General features: G+C 45.8%; 1 protein-coding gene across 50 annotated transcripts in view; it reads left to right on the top strand.

Moving 5' to 3' along the window:
* The window catches only part of SORBS1 (sorbin and SH3 domain containing 1), a 231,596-nt gene that overhangs the window by 154,052 nt on the left and 59,695 nt on the right, over positions 1 to 17,849 (top strand). For 24 of the 50 annotated variants that reach the window (XM_045040456.1, XM_045040460.1, XM_045040458.1 and 21 more), the window contains 4 exons: positions 840 to 903; positions 13,113 to 13,160; positions 13,285 to 13,414; positions 14,919 to 15,033. In XM_045040456.1, coding sequence (XP_044896391.1) covers positions 840 to 903; positions 13,113 to 13,160; positions 13,285 to 13,414; positions 14,919 to 15,033 — 357 coding nt within the window. The other 26 variants (XM_023240763.2, XM_023240762.2, XM_023240761.2 and 23 more) reach the window with 3 other exon arrangements.

Genomic DNA, 17,849 nt, shown 5'->3' with positions numbered 1-17,849 from the left:
GTCATCATTCACCCTACGAGGTGAACGCTGATATAATTCCCATTTTATAGATGAGGAAACAGGGACTCCGAGTGATTACGGTCCTGGCCAGGATTGCACATCCTGTGGGTGAAGGAGCAGTCTCTCTGAATCCCATACCCATGCCCCCTAACCATCATGTGGGGCAGCCCTCCCACTCACCTTCTCACCAGCCCTGTGACCTTGGGCATCATTTCGACTTTGTACCTCATTTCCTCATCTGTAAAGTGGTAGTGAAAATATCGGACCTAACTACCTATCCGTCCCCTTCTTTGTTTTATATTTGTCTTAAAAACAGCTCAGCTTTGTGGTTAAGATGAAAACTCTCTGGCATTGGCTGCTAGAATTGGTTACATTTTAATGTATGTGTTCTAAATCTGGCCCTCTCCAAGGTGACTTAGCTTACTCTGCTACAGAATAACCTGAAATGGGTGGGGGCTTGGCCTGATAGGGAAATATCCTTTGCCTTTTATGTTTCTGGGAGGCTTTACTGTGTTTTAGTTGTCTATAAATGAAGACAGATTCTAAGAAATGAAATTTTAAAAAATTGAACGAACACATTTCAAGAGGATCTTTGTTTATTCTTTTCAAAATCTGCATTCTTTTTGGCCACCTATTCAGGTCGGAATCTCTTGGTTTATCTATTCTTAAAAGTTTTGCATTTTTAATAAAGATTTAAATGTAGGCTCACCAAGATGTATAGAGTTACGTGAGTTTTGACGTCAGATGTCACTTTCCATTGTGCTTTCATAATCGTGGAGGTTCTGAAACGTGCTGACATTTTCCATTCTATTTTACCCTTTGCCTTTGTTTTTCTCTAGAACACCGAGCGATCAAAAGACTGGTACAAGACCATGTTTAAACAGATCCACAAGCTAAACAGAGGTACTGATTTTCATTTGTAGAAGCTGTGCTGTATTCCTATGTTGACTGATGTGGTGAGGACTTAGACTTGCTTTGCTAGGATGCCAGAAGACTGGGCCCTACGCTCGACCCATTGGGCACCAGCCTGCCTGAGCCCAGCCATGCACCTGCAGAGCAGAGTGGGGAGGGAGCGCTTGTGCCCTGCCTCACATGCGGGATTTTAGGTCAGCTCGCAAGTCCTCCCTCCCGGGTGTCGTGGGCTGCAGCAGGCTGAGCCCAGCATCTGCCTGCCCAGGATGTGAGCTGCTCTGCCTCCCACCTGCTTCCAGCTTTCAGCGCAGCTCCCCGTGTCAGCCCGTGACTGCCTTGTAGGCAGAGCAAGTTGAGAAAGCACTGAACCTGGGAGTGAAGAAAACTGGTCTCACCTGGATTCAGTCCCACAAGCACTCATGTGACCTTGGGCCGGTCACATGCCTCTCCGCATTTGTCCCTCTTCCTTTCCTCCAAAGGATGTTGCAGGGTCCAAATGAGCGCGAATTCTTCCTAATGAAGGAGAATGTGTGGTGCACCTGTAAGGTGTTAACATGAAAAATAATCTTCCGCAGCTGGGAGCCAGCGCTTGGCAGGTAGCCCTGAGAGTCAGTCAAGAGCTGACACACCAAAGCCCGCTGAAGCTCGAAGAGAAGCGCTTCCAAAGCAGGGGTCCCCTGGGCTCTCAGCAGGGGATCCAGCATGGTGGGAGAACCCAGGCCAGTGCTCAGGCGGCTCATGACCCCTCCAGCTCCCATGCGCCTGTGCCACCAGTCAGCTGACAGGCAGGGATGCAGCTGCGCTGTGGGGAGGGTGCCCCTCCTCCCAGAGGCAGAGCATCCTGTCATTCCCTGTGGCCAAATCCAGTCTGGCCGCCTGGCAGATGACACATGAAGGCAAAGAGAAAGCATTCTGGTCGATGTTGGCCCGAGCCGCAGCAAATAACCAGTCTCTCTGATTAGCTGCGGCTGCCAGCTAAAGCCACTGTTAATTAGCTCCTGCAGCGTTCACAATGAAGCTGGCCATGCCTCTCTCCAAACTGTTTCAAAATTCCAAGATGCTCAATGTTTCTAAACCAAGGGTAAATCCACTTTGGTTGGGTAGCCGAGCTCAGTCAGTCATGGTGGTGGTGCCTGAGGCTGGGTCTCCAATTGGGTGACGTCAGTTCTGCTGGTCACTTCCTAAAGCTGCTGTCCATTTCCCCCAGCAATCTGTGTTTCTCTCACCTTGAGACCTGGCTTCGGCAGCCCAAATGCCAAGACACAGGTGCATATGTGAACAGTATGTTGTTCTGCCCCACAGGCAGCATCTCTCCTGTTAGACGGATTAACTCAACCCAAATTACAGGTTCTAAACAAAACTACCTGCCCTAATGGTAGACAGAGATGTGTGAAAAATTAAGAATCCACTTGTTTGTTTGGAAACTTGAAGCTTTGTACTAAATCCCTCTTGCTTACCAGATCCTCCGTATATGTAATTCTTGGTCCAAGAGGAAAAAGGGTATTGTCTCTTTAGATGTGTCTCAGTAATTCAGGCAAAAGGACTGGATTTTTCAAAGCAATTTGAGTTTCTTTCCTATCACTCGTGAAGCCTAGTACATTCCAGAATTCAAGGGGCCTGAATTGTGCGCGGATCCCTGTTCGTTCATTCTCTCCATTTGTATCTTCCTCTATTCTCTCTCCCAAACCTGCTCCTCTGCCTAGACACTCCTGAAGAAAACCCTTATTTCCCTACGTACCAATTCCCTGAACTTCCTGAAATCCAGCAAAATTCTGAAGGTACCATAAACTTAGACAGTGTATCTGTTGTCCTAGCCTTAAATTAATTCTTATAGTTCCATTATAGGAATAAGATTTGGCTTTTAGATTTTGTTTTTTATAGTCATTTTTGGTTGGTGAAAGTCTCATTTGCATGATGTGCTATATTAAAATAACTAAGGCCTTTCTAATTCATTAATCTCGTTTTAAGTGTGATGCTGTGTGCTTTAATAACACTAAAATAGGTAATCGTTCAAAAGAGCCAATTGGGGATTTGTCACTTCCTCCACTTCATGGTGGGTGGTTTCAAAATCCACTGCTTTTCTCTGCTACAGAGGACAATCCCTACACTCCTACCTACCAGTTTCCAGCATCTACTCCTAGTCCTAAATCTGAAGGTAATTAAAGGAAAATCACGTGCCTGTCTTTGTACTGGTGCTGTTACTTTCTTCTTCACCTTGGGGTTTTTTCTGGTGGCTAACGGGCTGTCTCCCAATCTTTTGCTTCCCCCAACCTTGTGTTTTGTGGTATTGCTTCACTCCTCGCTGACTGTATGACCTGAGTCTATCCGGATGGATTTTCATACTGTTCCCTTGGAGTTTACATGATTAATTGGGTAACCGATGTAGCTTAGTTATAATGCTTTGAACGTGTGGGGCTCTGGGAAAAGCTGCCAGTGTTTGGGGTGGTCACATGGTGTTGGTGGCTGGGCAGTGACTCAGGGAGGCTGTTGTGATGCTGATGGGAGCGGGTTTCTGTCAACAACAGAAAAATTACCCACTTCCTACATGTGCAACAACTTGTCGCCGGCCCCCTCTTGTCATGGACCCTCAGGGTGCGTCTCCTTGGTAAGGAATTCCCAAAGAGGTTTCCAGGTATGAGGTTCAGCCATGGTGGGAGATGACATCTCTCAAAAATAAGGGTTTTGGCCAAGTGAGAAAATGTTTCGTGAAAGAGCTGGCTAGGAATTTGGACCTGCTAGGAAGGATGGCCACACTTGTATCTAAGACTTTTTTCTGGGGCAAGAAGTCTTGGTGTCAAAGAAGGTTCTAAAAGGTAAGATAAAGGCACCATCCTGAGAATTATCCTGTCCTGGGGATCGTCTGATCTCTGGGTGAGTGACCCAGAGAGCGGGAAATGGAGGGGTACACAGAGGACATTTCATTAAATGCTCTTCTAGGATGAGATGTTGAATGCTCTGAACGTCACTTATTCAACTAGTACCGAGCACTTGCGTTGTCCTTGGAACGAAAATAGTACCACGAATAAGATAAGTCCTCTGTTTTCAGAAGTGCACGTCTGGCAGAGAGGTAGACGCGGCCCCTTCATTGCACTATGTCTGTGGGGGGGCAGCTGCAAGAGCATATGCCCCGAAGGCTGGAGGAAAGCTTTCTGGTGGAAAGGGGGCCCTCCGTACATACCTGGAGAATGTTGATGAGTGAGGCTTTGGTACCAACATTCCTTTCTAGGGACGAAGCCCAGTTCACCCCCCCATATTTCTGTGCTCTGATTAGCCGAGAAGCCATCCCGCACAGCCCTTCTCATCACTGGTAGATTCGTCCATTCACTCATTCACCAAACTCTCATTGACTACTTAACATGCATGAAATGACACTCTGGGAAGCGTTAGATACAGTTTTAGCTAAAATACCATATTCCCTTCTGGCTCTGCCCTTGATGTGCTAGTCAGTGGTTTCCAACCTTTTCATGTCTGGATCTGAACGAAAAGAAGTCTACTAAACAGACCCAGGCTTCACATCAGATGCTGATGATTTCATTATAATCAGCAACCTCCCCACTTCCAACAAGAACCTATTTGGTGTGAGGTAGCCTCATCTTTTGATCTTGGGGTGCTGATTCCAGCCAAAAGCATTGCTTAAGAAACAACTGAGCTGAATGAGGGAGACATTTTTTTAGGGTAATTTTGACCGTGCAGTGTTTAGTTGGTGCCTCATTTGGACTTGAGAGCCCAGCGCACTCGTAGGGTCGGGGTCCCTTGTGGGGAAGGTGACAAGGGCACTGCAAGCCTGAAGGCACAGTGTTCTGTGGACAGAGGAAGGCCACCTGGAGAAGTCCTGGGAAGAAATACAGTGACTCCGTCGCACTGGAGGAATGCCGGGGGCCTGCCACAGGCAGTCAGCCTGGCTGTCTGTCTGAAGCCAGGGTTTCGTGGCCTCACGCCCAGAGCTGCCGTGTCATCGGCTGCCACACCTTAGCAACCCCAGCTGACAATGACGTCTGCTGTTTGGGACACATCAAGTCAGGCGCAAGAGGGAATTGAGGTTATTTTTCCTGGAGGCATAAACAGTAAGGGACGATATGATAGCTTTTCACCCGTAAAGTGGGAAGCGAACCTTAATATTTTTTTATTTTCAAAGACCAAAAAGGATGAAATTGTCTTGAAGGATAAAAAGGGAAAAAAATTAGATTGAACATAAAAGATTCATAACAACCAAGATGATTAGGTTTTCACACGAGTTTCTAAGAAGTCTTTTTCCCTGGAGACCTTTTTAAAAATAGGGTAGATTCCATCTCGCCCCTGCTCCCTGCTCAAGATGACAGATCCAGACATAGACCACAGACGGATTCAACTGGATGAAGGCTTTTTACAAATGAGTGAAATGTTTGAGCTAAATCGCTTTAAAGAATTGGTATTTTTTAACTTCTTTTTTTTTTTTTTTAAGGTATTAAGAGATTCTCTGGCTTGTGGTTTTGAGGTCGGTAAGCTCTGTCAGGTCCCCCTCAGCCCTGTCGTTGGTACCTGTGCCAGCCCTGTGTGCTTCCAACAGGTGGCCCTGAGCTCTGCACACCTTAACGTGGGAGATATTTATGCCTTTCAAAGAAAGGTGTTAAGGACAAATCAGCACCTAACCAGGTTCTACCCATAGATTTTAACGTTTATTTATTTTTGGGACAGAGAGAGACAGAGCTTGAATGGGGGAGGGGCAGAGAGAGAGGGAGACACAGAATCGGAAACAGGCTCCAGGCTCCGAGCCATCCGCCCAGAGCCTGACGCGGGGCTCGAACTCACGGACCGCGAGATCGTGACCTGGCTGAAGTCGGACGCTTAACCGACTGCGCCACCCAGGCGCCCCATCTACCCATAGATTTTAATGAGCATGAAAAAATAGCCAGCTTTAATGAGGAAGGCGAGCCATCATTCCAGAGTCGCTCCTTTACGAAGAGCGGGCTGCTGTTGCTGCTGGGTTTTTTGTTTTGCTTGAACTCAGAATCTGAAACTAGAATTACTTTCAGTAAATCTATCAAAACCTAGCCTCAGGGATGCTGCCTCTGCCTAAATTCTAGTTGTTTAGAGGATATAAAAAAGACTAAGTGTCTGAAAGCTGATTCTCCTAAGTAGTGAAGGACTATGTGAAAGTTTGTTTATGCCAGCTTAGCAACCCTTTCCCCACCCCGCCCAAGTACTACCATGAAAGAGCAAACTTCTATCCAGACTTTAAGAAGATACGTAGAATTATGTCTTAATCAGTGAAGTTTAAAATGTACTTTAAAAGAAACCTATAAATTCCAACAGGGCGCGGTCACTTCTAATCATTTTATAATCTTTGAGACCACTCTGTGGGACAGGAGGTCTTTGTTTCATGAGGTAGTTGGGAGTAATTGGGGCTAGGGAATTAACAGAATGGATTCAGGAGACGTATTTCTTGAAATTTCCCTGTATACCCTGGTCACTAGAAAGCTTATCAAAAATAACAATTCCTTTGGGAATAACTCTCAAGTAAGGCTAAGCAAATGAATTTTACTTCCTTTTTTTTTTTTTTTAAGCCTTCACTTGACCCGCCCTCTCCTCCCCATCATTCCTTCCTCTGTGACCCAAAGCTGCTTGTCTGTGAATTCCATTCTCTTCTCTCTCTCAAGGGCAGATAGATGTCTTTTCGTAGCATCTGGGATGTCACTGGGACAGAAAGATTGTTGGGGTGGGGCGAGAGAGCGTAGATGGCCACAAGAGCCAGCCCCACCCCCTGCTGCACCCAGATGTGGAGGGGCTGCTATGGAGGGTCTTCAGATGCCCTGCCCCTGGTTTCCTTCTGGAGTAGGAGCCAGAGGAACAAGCTGTGGAGGAGAAGCCTCAGAAATGCTGCCGCTGCCTCTTCCCCTGTCTCCTGCTTTGGGAAACAGCAGTGTGGTGGCTCAAACCTCAGCGGCTCACAAGCCTAATTCTATTAATAATAACAATAACAACAACAACAATAATGGCATAACCACTGCAGCGACTGTCACGACTACCGTTTATTGAGCCCCTACCGAATACAGGGCCCCACGTCCTGAGTGCATCACAACTGTCACCTTGTTTCATCCCTACAGGGACCCCCTGAGGTAAGTCCTCATTTCGTAAATAAAGAGTGTGAGGCTCGGGAAACTTATGTAATTGTTCAAGATCACCCAATAAGTAGCAGAGCTAGGTTTCAAACCCAGATCTATAGGACCCCCACACATGGGCTCTTTCTTACTGTTCTACTGCACTGCTGATTCCTCTGCCTCTCCTGCTGCACCCTGTGTTCTTGGCTGACCCCTCTTGCCAAGGGCTTTCTGACACCTAACTCCGGACATCCAGCCTGCCTTGCTTCTGAATAGGCTGAGCCAGTGTCTCCTGGGATGATTTCTGGGAGTATGTAAAGAAAGGTCCCCAAGATATTTGATTTGACGTATGGCCAGGACTGGGAACCACTAGCGTGAAGGAATACCACCCTTCCCACCCTCCAAGAAAGAGAAGATACTCGCCAGTGCAATCTGGGGTGTTTGGATATAGAATTTAAGCAGGGAATACAGATTCAAAAGAGTTAGCCTTCCCACTCTAAACATGCCAAATGATGTTGGCTCTCTTGACCCGCTTTATGTCCACAAAATGGCAGAGCTTTTCAAATAATGCCTCCAAGTCAGCATAAAACTGAGTATCTGGTGTGTTTTTCCATGGTCCGTGGCCTCTGAGAATACGTTTGGCCATGTCAGGGTAGAGGTCTGTCCTCTTAGCCAAGGGGGAAAGTCCCAGAGACCAGCTTTTCCTCTTGCTTTTGGATGCTTCTTCCACCAGTCAGGCTGATGGTGACCACTGCCACCTCCTGGCGAAGTGTCTCAAGACACCACCCCAAGGCATCCTCAAGTTATGGTGACATATGCAGTAGTGTCTGTCTCACTGAGCTTTCTCCTTGTTCCTAGATGAGGATGTGCTAGAATAAGGATTTAGGAGGCTGATTTTTTTCCCAGGCACGTCTATACCGAATTAAAGTAATCCTCTACTGGCCTTTCAAGATTTCTAAGAATAGCTTTACTTTGCTGGAGTTCAAGCAAATAGCTCTATTGTGAAAATGCCTGGCCAGGATCTGCACCCCATGCCCCAAGCTCCAGCTAGCTAGCACTGCCCAGAGGAGGCGGACCGAGCTGCCCGGTCACCTTTGCTCTCCTAACGGGAGCTGCGCAGGACGGCTCCGCCCAGCCAGTGCGGAGTCTTGGACGGGCCTGCAAGATAGTTGAGAGGCACTAGCAGCTACTCCCTTTCCACCTCCAAGGGCCAGGAATGCCACTGGAGATGAGGACGGTGAGTCTTTTTCCAGCCCTCTGATCCTCCCCAGGTCTTCCTCCTTCCCCTTTTCCCTTCTACACATCATTCTTTCCTTCAGATTTTTTTTTTTTTTTTATGAATTTGTTTTCTATAGCTACTCTACACCCTATCAGGATCTTTTTTTTTTTTTCTAATCCCCTAAAATTTGCCTTTAACCAGAACACAGAAGACAGTTTGGAGAATCTCTCCCTGAGCTCCCTGGACTGTGCCTGACCACCTTACCCCATTTCTCCTTGTGCTCATTCTGCTCTCCCATCCCACCCAGACTTTGTACCCACTTCTGCATGTATCTTTTTCTTTGAATATTTTTGGTTGTGGGGTGAGTATGTGTCCATCTTGACTCTTTTATCCCTCCTCTTCCTAAGTGTGTGGGGTAAAGCAGGAGAAGGAATTAATTTGTGCAGTAGATAAAGGTTGTGTCAGAAATCAGCCCCTGATACTAGAAAAATAATTGTAAATTTAGGGGAGCCTGGGTGGCTCAGTGGGTTGTGTGTCCAACTCTTGATTTCAGCTCAGGTCATGATCTCAGTTTGTGGGATTGAGCTCCATGTGGGGCTCTGTGCTGGTGGTGCGGAGCCTGCTTGGGATTCTCTCTCCTCTCTCTGCCCCTCCCCTACTTGCTCTCTCTCGAAATAAATGAGTAAACTTTATTTAAAAAAAAAAGAGAAAGAGGGGCACCTGGGTAGTCAGTTGGTTAAGTGCCCGACTTTGGCTCAGGTCATGATCTCGCGGTTTGTGGGTTCGAGCCCCGCATCGGGCTCTGTGCTGACATCTCAGAGCCTGGAGCCTGCTTTGGATTCTGTGTCTCCCTCTCTCTCTCTCTCTCTCTCTCTCTCTCTCTCTCTCTCTCTCTCTCTGCTCTTCCCCCACTCATGCTCTGTCTCTCAAAAATGAATAAACATTAAAAAAAAATTTTTAAGAAGAGAAAGAAATAGTTGTAAGTCTAAAGGCCTAAGAAATGCATAAAATGAAAATTTGATAAAGGCAAGTGATTATGTAAATACTCCTTTTTGCTCATTATCTCATTTTAGTTACATAATTTTTTTATAAAATAATCATTCTCAACCAGCACTTGTTCCAATGTTTTTAAGATTGTTATAAATTCTCAAAAAAGAAGGCCAGAAAACCCAGAAAAAAAGTCTTTTTTAGAAGTTCATTTAAAGTCACTGTGGTTGAAAAGGCAATTATGTGCTTCCTGGCAGTTTTAGGAGAGTAGCTGTCCCCAAATCGAGCCTCCAAGGACAGATTGCCAAAGCCTAGAGGGCAATCACTGGTGTGTAAACATCGGAGCCCAGCAGGGGCCTTTGGGTTCCAGAAGTGGATTTTTCACTCTGAGTAAATCCTACCTAGTGTCAGAGCTTCCTGGAAGTCACTGGCACCGGAAGTTCTGGGTGTTGCTGCCGAAGCTTAGTGTTTGCTGCTTGGGGCTCTGGGGCACGGTCAGCATGTGGCTCCACCACAAACAGGAATCACAAGATCCCGGCTCAGCTGAGCCCCCCTAAGGCACAGCTTTAAAGAACCCTTGGAGAAACCGTAAAGGCAGGATTTCAGACACAGACAATGTCTGTGTTCACAGACAACTGGAGAAACGTTTCCTTTGCTATGTCTTAACTGTGCTTAAAAATACACTCCCTTTGGCTAACTCTAGTGTACAGAAACGCAGAAGAGCGACCCTTGCACCCAGTTTTCCCATTCCTCGGTATTTCTAACTTCTTATCCGTCTACCCCAGCGTGGACTCAGTCTGCCAGGAGAAGGTAACAAGAGAAGCAGCAAGTGGATGATGGATGTAGCAGGAGTGACTCAGTTTTACCCTTGTCCCTGGAGACCAGGAGAGAACTAGAAGTGGATGACTCAGAAAACTTGCTTAAGCATCACCAGCAAGGGGATGATGCAGAAAAATGGAGCAAAAGGCTCCAAGGGTTGGAAGTCAGTCTGGCCAACACTGTAGTGCGTGACTTGAGTTTCAAAACAGCACCCTCCCCTGCCTCTTCCACAACAAAAATTACAAGGGAATAGCCACAGTGTTCCCCACGATTGGGTAGATGAGACTGGGGTGAACCGTAGCACGGAGCACCCATCCCTGTCACAGGGCTGAGAGGCAGCACAGGGAGGTGGAGTCGGAAAGACCTTGAATCCATTCCTGCTTTGTCTTTTTCTCACAGTGAGGCTAAGAGCAAATTTTCTTCACTTCCCTGGACCTAATTTCCTTGTCTATGAGATGAGAGATTTCTATACCTCCAAGAGTTTTTGCAAGAATTAAGTGAGATGATAGTAAATTATCAGCCACTGTTAGGCACTTAATGGAAGCAGCTATTATTTTTATTCACACACATAGGTAAAATTTTCTTACACTGGATTTGTAAGACAAACATAAAAAATTTAAATAAATTTTACATTCCCTGCAACTTGCCCTAATTGCTAGTGTTCAGCGGAATCCACGGAACTTCAGTTTGCCCTCTTAAAAGTCAAACTGAAATCCACATGTCAGAGTCGGATCTGATGGACACTGAGAAAGAAATGAAAAGCTCAGAGGCACTCCTGCCCTATGTTGGCCTTGGATGGGTGACGAATAAGAGGTAGCTTTTTGTTTGTTTGTTTTTGTTTTGGGTTTTTTTTTTTTTTTTTGGTAAATTTATTTATTTGAGAGAGAGCAGGGTAGGGTCAGAGAGAGAATCCCAAGCAGGTTCAGTGCAGAGCCCAACTTGGGGCTCAATCTCATGAACTGTGAGATCATGACCTGAGCAGAAATCAAGAGTCGGCTGCTTAACCCACTGAGCCACCCAGGTGCCCCTAAGAAGTAGCTTTAAGAGTGTTCAGTCACTCAGACTTCTCTTTTGCCTTCACCCCCACTTGTCTCCTTCTGTTCAATACACATACCCTCCAAGCTGTGCTATTTTTTTTCCCCCATCTTATAAGAACTATTTGTCATTTCCATCTAGCAAATATTTCAGAATTCTACATAAGGAAGCTCTAAGAAGAAGAAAATTTTTAAAGAGCTTGGGCTTTAAAACAAGTTGAATATTTAATATTTTGAATGTTTAAATGCCATTTTGCCCCCATGAAAATTTTGCTTCTTGCCCCAAGAACCAGGTAATAGTTATACATTAACACTGACCTTACCATGTATGGATAAGCTGTTGCTTCATGATTCAGAGAGAGACAGGGTTTTGAGCCAAAATGCTAGGCTGGATTTTAAGCAGTATGTACTGCTGGTGTTCCTAAGTAAGCTAATTTCTCATTTGGCAGACACCGTTTTTCTGATCACATCTTTGTAGTCAGAGCTGATTTTTAGTTTTCTCTGACATCATGTCATTTCAGTACGATAATCAGACATTCTGTGAAGACAAAATACTTCGGAACAGTACTCCACAAGTATGTCTGGATATCATTTTATCTCTTCCTTCTGCCCTGTTTTCAAAAGCTAACATAAATAAGCTTGAACCCTCCAAGTCTTGTTCCACTTTGATGTTGACTAATTCTTACCCTTGAAGCAGAAGGAGGAAGGGTGGGAAAGGTAACTTGGTACCTGATACCTTTCCTTTATTTGGGCTGGGAGGGACCTGGGGCAGATGAAAATCAGGAGAGGAAACGGGATAAGAAGCGGTGATAGAGAAACTGTTTTTGAATAATACTCAAAATAATATTTATCTCACGAAACATCCTGGACTTCACTGCTCTGGAACTCAAAGTGATTTGCAGAGAGACAGAACTTGGTTAGCACTTTGTCAACACATTACATTGGATTCTTTGGCTTGTCTTTGTGGGTTACTGTGTGTTCTTTGCTAAAGCTCTTCTGGATTTTAAGGGAAGGAGTTGGGTCTTCATTTCATATTCATGAATTCTTAATTCAGGTTAGCAAGATATTAGAAAATGGGAACAGCCGACTGATTCAGCCTAACTCTGGTTGGAGAAGTGCTTTGGAGGGATTATCGTGGATGTGGTGACTAAATGTCCTACATTTTCAGGACCGTTCCAGTTTGAAAATCTGTCTCCATAAATGTACGTGTGGTCTCATTTTTAGTTCAGGGCGACCACTAACGTGAGTGGCTCAGATCTGGTCTCGGTTCTACAAGTGTCCGTGTCCCAGTGTTCCCCTTACTTAGGGACGTGTGTCTCTCCCCTGGAGAGCAGTCTCACAAAACCATGTGAGTTTGATTTGGTCCAGAGTCATGGTTTAGACACTTAGCCTGAGCAGTACCTTTGCAAAGCAAACCTGCCAGGGTGTGTCATGTTCCAAGAAAAGCGAGCTACCCAAGCAACTAGATGGAGGTGGAATCAAAACAAATGATTATGAGGGGCTTGTCGAACTGTTTTCTCAACTGCAGCACCTCTTTAAGTGATACTTAAATGGGACCTCAGAGTATAAATCGGGTCACAGCTGAGGTGGGCAGTTGAACCCACATCACTGGGCCTCTTCATTCCATCTAGTGGTGGTCCTGGGGGACTCTGTGGAACTCAGCAGGCTAGAGCAGAGACTTTCAGCGTGAGCATTCTGGGACCTATCTCCGCCCTTGCGTCCAGCCCAGGCTGGGGACCCTGCATTCTAGCTTTGCTTGTGGAAATTGTCTTGAGGAGGACCTTTGGCTATTTGTCCCCATGCTTCCTTGGTGGCAGGTGGCAATCAGCCCGCAGGGGTCATGAATGTACCTTCCAGCCTCCAGGTCTGCAGACCCTCTTTGGTTGGGTGGGCTCTCAAATGGGGTTTGCGATGGTGTGGCTTCCGGCCCTGGGCCCCTCCTCTGTCTCTCGGGCCCCCGGTGTGGCTGGATGCTGGTGCAGGATGGTGTGAGTGGGGGACATGTCACCTGGTTCTCTTACCTTAGCCAGATTCCTCCTGATTGCGTTTTGTTTTGTTCACTAGATGATGATTCAGATCTGTACTCGCCTCGGTACTCCTTTTCTGAAGACAGTAAGTGACGCAGAATTTTCTGGTCGCGGGGGAGGAAGAGAGGGTGGTGGATGGGGGAGGATATCTTCCTGTTTTTGGTTTCCCCCAGGTTTGAAAGTCTTTTGTACCCACTTTTCTTCTCTAGCAAAATCTCCCCTTTCTGTGCCTCGCTCAAAAAGTGAGATGAGCTACATTGACGGTGAGAAGGTGGTTAAGCGGTCGGCCACACTCCCCCTCCCAACCCGCTCTTCCTCACTCAAATCAAGCCCAGAAAGGTAAGAGCTCCCCCACCCATCATCAGCTGAGATTTAGGGCACTCACACCCAAGCTAGCAGTGAAGTATTGTCTCTCTCCACTGGGGCAGGCAGCCTTGGAGGCAAGAGTCAAGCAGACCCGACTTTGAATCCCTGTGCCATCACTCATGAGCAGTGACTTATTCTGAGTCTCAATGTCCTCATCCGTTAAATGGGCATACGTTTTACACTTATAGGGATGTTGTGAAGATAAAACAATGCATATAATATTTGTAGTAGTGCCTGACTAATGGTAATGGCTCAATTAATGTTGCCTGTAATTATCATGTCTTTTTACCCTTCTCACAAGAGAAATCTTAGCTGTAAGATTTGTCATGTGTTTTTATACTCTTTGTGCATACTGAAGGGGCCCATAATTTTAAAATGAAGCCACACATATTAGTATCTATTTGTTTATGTAACGCGTATCCCTGAAAGATAAGGCTCGGACTGGTTACGCTGATGGCGTTCATCATCTCCCAATGGCTGTAGTAAATGACCCGCTTTTCTTTGTTGAGTTCTTATGCCTGATGGAGTAACCTTTTTATGCTTTGATAATTAATTTGAAAGGAAAGCTGAGGATGCCCTTACGTCCTGTGGGTAAACACGCAAGTGCATTCATCTTGAGGTTCAGGATATACCTCAAGCATCTACTGGGTACCTTCTGTGTACAGGTTGAGCTGGATACTGTGGGGGAATAGACCCTGCCTTCAAGAAGTTTATAGCTTTGCAGGAAAAAAATAAATATAATCACAGTGCAAAATGCAATAATGTACACGCACTAAAAATTTGCAATTTTTAAGGATTCACATTTCACCTGGAACCCATCCTTGGCTCAGGTTAATTAAGTAGCTGTGCCAAAGGCTGCAGTATCGGTGACTACTGGGGCAGGGTGTGAAACAGGCAAGAACATGGCTGTTAATAGCCAATAACATTTGTTGAGTGGTCACCATGGGCCCGGTGCTCTGCAAAGTGACTTACATGAGCTGTCTCATTTAACCCCACAACATCCCCCTTTTTCAGATGAGGAAACTAAAGTAGCCGTAGGTAAGGTACTTGGCTCAGATCACCACGCCAGCAGCGCTGTAGCAGGGACTGGAACCAGAGCCGCCCGGCTCCAGGACCCACGTTCTCTTGCACTGCACTAGCAGGAGTGGGAGGTACAGGCATGCTTGGGGAATGATAAGCTCGTGAGACGAGAGCAAGTGTGGCTGAGGCTGCTTCCCACCCTTCTTCTCGTTCTCTTCTCTCTGCTTCCTGGTGCCTGGTTTTGAGCACAGGACACCTCAAGCCTTTTGTGAAGCGAACGCAGAGACGTAACTGGTTATTTTGAGAAGGAACCCAGCACAACTAAATGCTTCGCGTCCGGTCCGATTTTATGCTTCGGATATAAAAATTCCTTGATTAGACTACAGTCAGCCAAAGCCAGACCGTGTCGGATGCCAATTTTCATGAAAATAGCTCTAATAGGATTTTTTTTCTACAGAAACGACTGGGAGCCCCCAGATAAGAAAGTGGATACAAGGAAATACCGTGCAGAGCCCAAAAGCATTTACGATTATCAGCCGGGCAAGTCTTCCGTTCTGACCAACGAAAAGATGGTAATGTGTATATTAAAGTTCTTTTGTCTCCCCTGCCACGTTCTTTAATCCCGATGCATTGTGCATCTGGGTTACGTTCTTTCTCCCCTGAGGTAGACTCGCTATGTTTCGAAGACCATGAAAACATGAAGCGTTTTTACCCTTTTCAGTTTTGCAGGTGTTTATAAATTAAGTCCTGGGAGTCTGCTTTGAAAGAAACCTTATTGTTCTTTGTTGTTCTTTTTGTGCATGATTTGAACTAATTTAAAATCCCCTACTAATGTAAAGATTGATTTTGCTGCTGTCTTTTTAAAAACCTCTAACCATTAATTTATCAGGCTTATTGCTAACTGGACCAGAGTCAGGTTTTTGGTTTTTTTTTTAAGCGGCTCTTATTTGAACACACATAAATTTTGTAGAAGCTACCGGCACGTCATTAAGAGGTAAATAATGAATCTGATGTTGTGACTTGGGAAAAAAAGACCCAGCTGTTAGAATATGTCTTGTAGGTCTTCCCCTTCTGCCGAGTGCAGTATTGAGAACGAATCTCATATTCAATCTGGTTTCTGATTCTCTACACAAGTTCACATCGCCAAGCGATTATAAGTGGGGAAAATGGCCTGTGTAGGCATAGAAGACCACCCTGGAAACGAGGCTTCTTCTGCGAAGTGGGAAAGAATTTTTACAAACTGATTAGTTTTGTATCTGCCCCTCACGCTTCCCTTTTGTTCACCCTTCGTTAGAAAAGCTGGTTCAGAATTCTGATCATGGTTAAAGGGATTCTCCAAAGCTCTATAAAGATTGCAGCCCTCCAGCCGTGCCAGCAGGATGGAATGATCATGCTGGGGTTTGGTTTTTATTAAAATGCAGTTACCACACTGCGAACAGATTAAGTAGGCCTCTGAAATGGAGGTTCAGATTCTTTTCCCTCCACCTCTTCCACTCTACATGCTTTAAGTAATAATTGATTTGACTTTTACTAAAATAAAAATGTGACATCTTTAAAAGCACAAAGGGATAAGTAATTTTAATTGGGAAGAAAGGTCAACAGTGCACAGAAATGCTTTAGAGCTGTCATTCTTTAGCATCACTGTGCACCAAAGTTATTTTAAGCAAAAAGTTCAGAGACGAGCAGAGAATTTTGCCTCTGGCCCCACGGTGCCCTGGGGGTCCTCTCCCTGTTAGAAGTAGAAGAAAATACATGGCAGAAGTTCACCTTCCACGTCGCTGTTCCTAGAAAGACAGTCATGTGCTTTGGCACATTCATGACACTTGAATCACCAGCCCGGGACGCACCGTCACATATCTACATTTAAATGACTTCAGAGATTCCATAGCCCTAGATTCTATAGGGTGCTTTCGTTTGGGCAATATTATGGTTCATAGGTGATCATCGCTTTCAGGGAAAGCTTGCCCCTTTTCTGAATTTCTTTTTCGTTTCCCCCTCCTTTCCTTGGTTCCTAGTCATTTGACCACCATCCAGAAATAAAAAAACAACATTTTGTTTTTGTGCTTCTCATTGATCCCACGATGGTTACAAATCCTGGAAAGTGACAGTAGTGCCCCTCAGGGGCCTCTGGAGAGTTGTGGTGGCCGCAAACACAGTTGGTGAAGCCCCGCCCGGCGGTCCTACACAGGAAGCTCCCCTGCGTGGTAAACGACCGGGCCGGTCCGGCGACCGGACGTGAAGGCCCCAGGCGGGCCTGGGAGGAGCACCATGGACAGCCGTTTCATTCAGTGCTGTTCACTCTTTAGCTCTGTTCTTCCTCAGAGAAGTCTTGCAGTTGAGAGAAAAATTTCAGATCTCCTTCATTTCACAGTCTACTCCTCACAGTAGTTGAATTAGTCCTTTATTTTTGAAAATTTTCTCCCTGCTATTTTTGCCACGTGAACAGAAAAGTTGGCACATAAGTGTCCGTGTGTCTTTCCTTTTGGCATCTAGTATCTGGCTTGCCAGAATTTGAGGACACCTCCCACCCCCACCCCTATCAACACACACACACACACACACACACACACACTTTTGTATTGTCGTTAACTGTGGATCAGTATGCTAACTCGTGACAGATGTAGAATCTAAATTTGCTCCCAGAAATGTACAACTCCTATTGAGGAGAAAAATGTGTGTTTTTTTTTTCCCAATTTGAGGTACTCCTGTCTGCTGACGCTTGCCAATTTCAGTAGCGACCTCACAGGCACATCTACCACAGGGAGGGTGGCAGTAGATTGTAGAGGCCGCCTAAGAACTTGTCTTGTCCCAGGTGCGAAGCTGGACCATCCCCGGCCAGTGAAACACTGTGCTGCCTTCCGAATCCCACACAGTACATTTACAGCCTTCTGGCCTCTTCAGTCATTTAGCCAACTGCTGTGACGTTCTTCATAACTCCTCAGCCCCTCTCATCATAGTCTGAGACCACTGTCTTGTCTTGCGGCCTTGGGATTGGAGGTCTGTTGGTCAGGCCTTGCTTTGTCACAAATGGCCTTTTTCTGGCTTTGTTCCTTTAACTTTCCTCTAAAGTCCCTTAAGAGCTTCAGCTCGATTCAACAAATATATATAGAATAACTTTTATGTGCCAAGCCCTGGCTTAGAGGTTGGGGTCCCTGCCCCCACAGGCATATATTGGGAAGGACAGGAATTAAAATAGTAATTATAGACACGATATAGATTTGGATGTGTAAAACAAGGGGGTTGACCCAACTTGGTTTCTTCCGGTGTACGGTCACTTTGAGTTTCTTCCTGGCTTTTCAAGTTTGTCATTTTCCCCTGTTTTAGCTTGGTATCCCCTGCAAACGTAGAGGGTCTGCCTCCTTCTCAGGAACGTGAGAAGGGGATGTCC

Source organism: Felis catus, chromosome D2 (genome assembly GCF_018350175.1).
Source record: "Felis catus isolate Fca126 chromosome D2, F.catus_Fca126_mat1.0, whole genome shotgun sequence".
In the NCBI taxonomy this organism is placed as follows: domain Eukaryota; kingdom Metazoa; phylum Chordata; class Mammalia; order Carnivora; family Felidae; genus Felis; species Felis catus.
This window is presented reverse-complemented; position numbering and strand designations above follow the sequence as displayed.